The sequence below is a fragment of the Borostomias antarcticus genome (genome assembly GCF_949987555.1).
Source record: "Borostomias antarcticus genome assembly, contig: scaffold_107, whole genome shotgun sequence".
NCBI classification, from domain to species: Eukaryota; Metazoa; Chordata; class Actinopteri; order Stomiiformes; family Stomiidae; genus Borostomias; species Borostomias antarcticus.
Window position 1 is genome coordinate 189,662 of NW_028175663.1, and position 7,605 is coordinate 197,266.

At 43.0% G+C, this 7,605-nt stretch overlaps 1 protein-coding gene across 1 annotated transcript; it reads left to right on the top strand.

Annotated features, from left to right (window-relative positions):
* Nucleotides 1–2,021: 2,021 nt before the first annotated feature.
* Nucleotides 2,022–2,732, top strand: LOC311329383 (elongation factor P--(R)-beta-lysine ligase-like; the record flags this gene model as incomplete). The annotated part of the gene is made up of 1 exon (XM_084463237.1): nucleotides 2,022–2,732. The coding sequence occupies one exon, from the start codon at nucleotides 2,022–2,024 to the stop codon at nucleotides 2,730–2,732; it is 711 nt and encodes a 236-aa protein (XP_084319363.1).
* Between the last annotated feature and the right edge of the window lie 4,873 nt (nucleotides 2,733–7,605).

The following is a 7,605-nucleotide window of genomic DNA, read 5'->3' on the forward strand; positions in this document are numbered from 1 at the left end:
CAAGAATAAGAGAGTGTGCCCCAGTGTAGCAAGAGAGGCGGAAGCCGTGATAGCAGAAGCTTTCGAGGAAGCACTCAGGCGAGATCCGGAGAAGAAACGGCAGTGCGTCATTGTTATTGACGGGCACCATCATCAGCGAAAACTGATTATGGTATGGTTCCCTTACTACGACGCCACCCTAATTAGTCCTCCATGATTACGAAGAAGATAGCATTCCTTATGGAAGTTCCCCTACGCCTGCCAATCTCCACTTGAATCCAGTGAGCGTAGCTTCAACGCAACCTATGCCCCTTTCAAACTCTACTTTGCCTCGGTCAGATCCATACGGTCATTGATCAAATAACGGCAAGCTACCTCAATGACTCCACTGGCAATCGGATAGTCAGCATACAGCGCCTTGCCATAGCAAAGCCTAGGACAGTTTTTCAAAGATAGTCCGCACACTTGTCAATGCCTCCTGTTTGTACGACCTATCTTACTAACACTTTCCCTGATTCTCTAGACCACCTTGCCAGACTCTCCACTGAGTATCTTAAGGGACCGTTCTGCCACCAAGCTTTCAATAGCCTCATTCCCCCTTGTCGTGTAAGCAGTGACCGGCTTTCCGCAGATATCCAAGTACATGAATAAAGTCCATGATGATGACTGCCTTAACTCAGCGTTAGTTCGACGAAATAATCCCTTGAGCTACATAGACTTCAGTCTTTTTGTACATATTAATATTACAAAAAAAGAGTAATTTTAGTACTTTATTGGCTGGCAAAGGCTCAGAAGTAGGCACTGGGCACTTTCCAAAAAAAACATCCTTTGCCTCAAACCCTTAAAATCACAGAACTGTAGCCAAAATTGAAGCGCCGAACTCACGTTAACTAACTTATTTTTCATAATTCAAGTAATCAGTTACCGCTGATAAGCGGTGCCCATCAATAACAATCCCACTGCCGTTTATGCTCAGGATCTAGCCTATGATATTTTAGCAGCTGCATTGTCGTCTCAAAAGAGCCTCCCACTTCTGTTTTCAACAATTAATTAGTTAACGACCAATAATCAAGGGCAACATGTGGTTGGCTCGAAGGGAAAACAATGTACGATCATCCACATTTTAGGTGTTTTTAACGAGTCGGTATATTCCTGATAGGGTTGGTGAAAGACAGTCGTAACGCTATGTTCGACTTTTCTTACTTTCCCTAAAGTCAAACATCCTCTGATTTTCAAGGTCTTCAGTCAATACGACCACATGACCAAACTCTGGGAACGTAGAATAACGTCCACCTTGCACGGCGATAAACGTCAGATTAAATATAATTATGTTGTGCTAACGTACACCATATTGCGCTGTAACCTTGGAAGTCAGGCATTTTAAACTTCCATTGACTCTAAAAAAGTCGAACAGCGCATTTTACATTAACGTTGGTTAATTCATAGTATACGCAATGTCCGACTTTTCTTACTTCCCGGAAAAGTCGAACATCTCCTGATTTTTAAGGACTTCAGCCAATACGACCATATACCCAAACTCTGGGAAACCTAGGATAACGCCAGACTTACACATCGATAAGCGAAAGATTAAGCATAATTATGTTGCGCTAACGTACACTATTTACGCTGTAACCCTTGGTAAGTTATAGATTTAAAACTTCCATGGTCTCTAAAAAAGTAGAACATCGCGTTAGTCTGCTATTTCGTATATTCTTCTATCGCTATGAGAGAACTACCTTATTTATTTCGAATTGGAAACTTGTGTGACTAAGGAAATTTGGCTACCGTCAGCGTCGATGATGGCTCTTAGAGAGAGGGCTCTGTTGTTACGTAAGGCCAGAGCTTACTTGGATACCCAGGGAGTAATGGAGGTGGAAACTCCAATGCTTTCTCACAACGCTTCGGTTAATGTGTATATTGATAGCTTTGCTACTAAGTTCAGCCTCATTGGCCATGGTAAATCTCAACTCTGTTACCTTCATACATCCCCTGAATTTCCAATGAAACGGCTTTTGTCCACAGGCAGTGGCGATATCTACTCCATGGGTAGAGTTTTCAGGAATGGAGAGTCTGGTAGACACCATAACCCTGAATTCACCATGCTGGAATGGTATCGCATTGGAATGGATGACCGTCGGCTGATGGATGATGTGGCTGGTTTATTAAGCAGTGTGTGTAACTTTAAAGAAGTTCGACGCTGCAGTTATGGGGAGTTATTTGAGGAATGTCTTGGACGAAACCCTTATATTACTTCAGATGAAGACCTGAGCCAGATGGTCATAGATAAAGTTGATCCCAAGCTTCAAAGGCTTGAGAGAAATGACTGTCTGGATCTTCTATTCGCGAAATTCGTTGAGCCAAACCTTGGCTCTGACAATCCAGAAGTGCTTGAAGGGTATTTTGTCTATGACTACCCGGCCACTATGTCTGCACTGGCCCAGCTATCCAAGAATAGCGATGGTCACCCAGTAGCATCACGTTTCGAGCTGTTTGTTAATGGTGTTGAGCTGGCAAATGGTTCCCACGAACTACTGGATGCAGAAGAGCAGAAGAAGCGTTTCAAAGAAGAACAGAAAATGCGTCAGGAGCGAGGTCATGACATCTACCCCTATGATAAAAATATGATAGATGCTCTGGCTCATGGAATGCCAGACTGTGCTGGGGTAGCTATGGGTATTGATCGTCTGCTGATGCTGATGCTGGGCACAGGCAATATAGCTGACGTCCTAGCATTTGATTTCAGCAAGGCGTAAAGAAGGAAGTTGGAAACTTATTCATTATAAGTGGTATGAATAACTGGAGCCTGTGACAGTCATAGGCTGTTTTTCACCACCACAATTAATATTGGGAGCGGCTCTTTTAATACGACAATGCAGCCACTAAAACCTCAGTGGCTTCGATATATTAACGGTAGTTCGACGCTTCAATTCCGGCTACATCCCTTGTATTTTAATGGATTGAGTCAAAGTGATGTTTTTTTTGAAAAATGCTCAATGCTCCTTCTGAGCCTTTGCTAGGCAAGAAAGTACTCTGATCACTCTTTTCCTGTTACATTAATATGTACAAAAAGGCTGAATCATATGTAGCGCAAGGAATTATCTCATCAAACTCCAGTTATATTAGGTAACGGAAAAGAGACGGTTTTATGATGATATAACGTCGGCAAACCAATAATTACATAACACCGTCTATTGTGAACGCATCCTACTCGAATACCATCGGTTATTCATTGTTCACACCCGCTCGTGATCATTTGGACGCTATCATTAAGCACCGTTAATCCACTCTTCAACAAGAGCATGGCGCCATAGATAGCTATATCCAGACTGAAAGCAACGAAGTGTTGTACTTTCTCCTCCAAGGGTATCTGGATAAATAGGCCAATGATAAGCTGCAGCAATCGTCGGTAACTGGTAACGACAATTAGCAGAGAAATTACGTCATGGAAAATACCTACAGGCAACTGACCAGCTTGTTTGGTTCTGTCGTAGTTACAGCCAGCGGAAGCAATACAGCGTGTTCCCGCTGGATGCTCAGTTCAACCTCAATACCGACAAGTACTCTGATGGCATGAGGGGGAAAATTGTCATCGATGTGATGGATCGCTCTTATGATCGAACGATTAAACAACATAGTGAGGGAGCCTAAGTATGGATGGGAAACGACAAACTATGCAACTGGTAACGGATACGGCTCAAGACTTTGAGGCTTTTTACTTACAAACAGCACAAGGTTGTGATTGAGCAAACAGAAAACCTGCAAATCCTTAGTTTGGCCGGGAATGGCGTGGTAATGCGCTAGGAATGGCTGAGGGAAGCAGCACGTAAGAACGCGCAAAAGAGTCAGCAGAAGCTGCAAACCAAGCTCAGTCTAGTAGAGAAGAAAGATCGCAAACAATGGCACAGGTCGCCACCGTTTATATGGTAAATCGGTCATGGATCGGAAGAGCCACAACATTGTGAAATTTCGTCCTCCATCCAAGAATAAGAGAGTGTGGCCCAGTGTAGAAAGAGAGGAAGAAGCTGTTACAGAAGAGGCTTTCTAGGAAGCACTCAGGCGAGCTCCGGAGCAGAAACGGCAGTTGCCATTGTTATTGATTAGCACCATCATCAGCGGGAAATGATTACCGGTCTTATGAAAAAGAATAGAGTTAAGGCAACCATCATATATGGACTTTATCCATATATTTTAATACCTGTGGAAAGCTAGTCACTGCTTACACGACAAGAGGGATGAGGATATTGAAAACTGGGTGGCAGAACGGTCCATAAAGATACTCAGGGGAGAGTCTGACAAGGCGGCCCAGGGAATCCCCGGTAAAGTGCGAACAAAATAGGTCTAACAAAACGTGAGGCCATTGATAAGTGTGCGTACTATCTGCGAAAGAACCGTCCCAAGCTCTGCTATGACTAAGCGCTGAATACTGGCTATCCGATTGCCAGTAGCGGCATTGATGTAGCTTGCCCCCATTTGATAAATGATTGTATGGATCTAACCGCGGCAAAGTGGAGTTTGCAATGGACAGAGGCCGTGTTGAAGCTACGCTCACTGGATTCAAGTGGAGGTTGTCAGGCGTATTGGAACTTTCATAAGGAATGCTCTCGCTTTCGTAATCATGGAGCACTAAGAAATAGTACGTCGTATCAACAAAACTACACCCAAAGCCTTTTTCATAAGCGAGGGCAATCGGTGCATATCGGTTAATTTAACGTGAGTCCAACGCTTCAACTTTGGCTACAGACCTTGGATTTTAATGACTTGAGGCATAGTGATGTTTTTTTTAAAAAGTTTCCAAATCACTTTTGCCTGTAACATGAATATGTGCAAAAATACTGAATCCTATGTAGCGCAAGGGATTATCTCGTCGAACTCACATTAATTTTATACAACTGATGGCCATTTCTTCCTTTTACGGATAACCAAGATCTATGTCTGCATGCTCATAGCGGGTAAAAGCACTCGCCCAAACAGGCATCCTGATTACTGCCAACTTGCTTATCTTTGCAACCTGTTGAACTATTACCTTTTTAAAAAACGCTAGCCACTTCATTATTATCCCCTTATATACCGTGCCTCTTTACTCTGGTTCTGATATTCCTTTATCAGATATCACTCTGTTCTGGCCACAGCCAGAGTAAAGATGAATCCTTGCCAAAGGCAAGGCAGCTAACATGCCAATCCTATAAATGAAGACCTCCCGGTCTAATTTATATAAATAAAAATTACGTTCGCAATATAACATCTGCTCTTATTAAAGAGCAGATGTGTTAATACTCTACTCCAATGAAAGTGCAACAATTACAAGCCATTGAGAGGTAGTGCACCAAAAAGACTCACACTGATAAAACCAATTAAACGCCTAACTTTCAACAACACTGATTACAAACCTCTTACATTACAGTGCTGGCCTTGCAGAATTGGAGTTGCTATAACGTTTCTCTGTTATCGAACAGAAATATGGATCAAGAAAACTTATGCCTAGTCTGGAAAATTTGCTCGAAAACAATAACCAGTGGTCCAAATCCATTCGTGAACAGCAGCCTGGTTTCTTTGAGAAGCTGTCAGAACAGCAGGCTCCAAAATATCTGTGGATAGGGTGTGCCGATAGCCGGGTACCAGCCAATGAAATCGTCGGCCTTCTCCCAGGGGAACTGTTCGTACACCGCAATGTTGCCAATGTGGTTGTACATACAGACCTGAACTGCCTGTCTGTACTTCAGTACGCTGTTGACTACCTTAAGGTTGAACACATTATCCTTACAGGCCACTACGGTTGTAGTGGTGTGCGTGAAGCAATGAACAACTCCAAGCTAGGGCTGATCGACAACTGGCTGAGACATGTTCAGGATGTTAAGAAGAAACACTCTGAACTACTTGATCATGCTGGCACTGACGATGAACAGTTTCAGAGAATGTGTGAACTAAATGCTCTGGAGCAGGTGTTGAATATTTGCCAGACCACCATTCTACAGGATGCTTGGGATCGTGGCCAGAAGCTTACCGTGCATAGCTGGGTTTATGGTTTGAATGATGGTCTAGTGAGAGATCTTGGTTTGAGCGTTGGTTCAAACGATGATATCGACGCAAAGTATCCGGCAGCACTTGATGAGATTGCCTATAAATCTGGTTAATCCCTAATACATTCTTTAATACCATACAAGATGTGCGACTTTTTTATAGCCTATGAAAGTTTAAAATCCCTGACTCCCCAAGTGTTACAGCGGGAATAGCGCTAGGTAGCGCAACATAATTGTGTTTGATCTGTTGGCTATCGATGTGTAAGTTGGGCATTATTCTAGGTTGAGTGCGGCTCTTTTGACACGAAAATACAGCCGCTAAAACATCATGGTTTTCGATGTATCCAGTACGACAAAGAGACAGTGTTATGAAGTTATTGGTTTGACTACGTTATATCACCATAAAACCATCTCTTTGTCGTACTGGATACATCGAAAACCATGATGTTTTAGCGGCTGTATTTTCGTGTCAAAAGAGCCTCACTATTCTAGGTTTGCCAGAGTTTGGTCATATGGCCGTATTAGCTGAAGCCCATGAAAATCAGGGGACGTTCGACTTTTATGAAAAGTAAGAAAGGTCGAACATCGCGTTTATAAAATGGAGTTCTCCAGAAATTATCTTTGACAACTGATGCCATTCTTTCTCATGTTTCTGCTTCTTGGCGGCTCATCAATAAGACAAGATGAAGCTATTAGAAGCTCAGGCATCACCAACAGTACTCCCAAAGCCATTAATTACAACAATTCCTATCTGGTTACTTGGAATACCCAATCAATTACTGACCGCAAAGAATTTTGGGGCGTCACTTTTGACACGACAATGCGACCACTACAACATCACGGTTTTAGATATATCCGGTAACGAAAAAGAGACGGTTTTATGGTTATATACCGTTGCTAAGCCAATAGCTCCATAACCCCATCTCTTGTAAACGCATCCTACGCCAGTACCATCTATTATTCATTCTTCTCACCAGCTCGTGCCCATTTGGACGCTATATTAAGCACCTTTAATTCACTCCACAACAGAAGCATGGCACCATAGAGAGAGATCCAGACTGAAGGCAACGAAGTGTTGCCCCTTCTCCTCCAAGGGTATCTGGATAAACATGCCAATGATGAACCGCAGTAATCGCCAGTAACGGTGAGCAGAGAAATCACGTTAGAACAAATACGTCAAGACAACTGCCCTGCTTGTTTGGTCTGGCGTAGTTACAGCCAGCTGAAGCAATCCAGCGTGTTCCCGCTAGATGCTCAGTTCAACCTTAATACTGACCAGAACTCTGGGGGCATGAGGAAAAAAATTGTCATCGAGGTGATGGACCGCTCTTATGATCGAACTATGAAACGTGAGTTAGACGCTTCAATTTTGGCTACATCCCTTGGATTTTAAGGACTTGAAGCATAATTATGTTTTTGAGAAGTGCCCAATGGCTCCTTTGCCAGCCAATAAAGTACTCAAATCACTCTTTTGCTGTAACATGGATATGTACCAAAGGGCTGAAGCCTATGTAGAGCAAGGGATTATCTCGTCGAACTCACGTAACCTATGATAAATCTGGTGGCTATCTCCGTGTAAGTTGAAAGTTATTCTCGGTTTCCCAGAGTT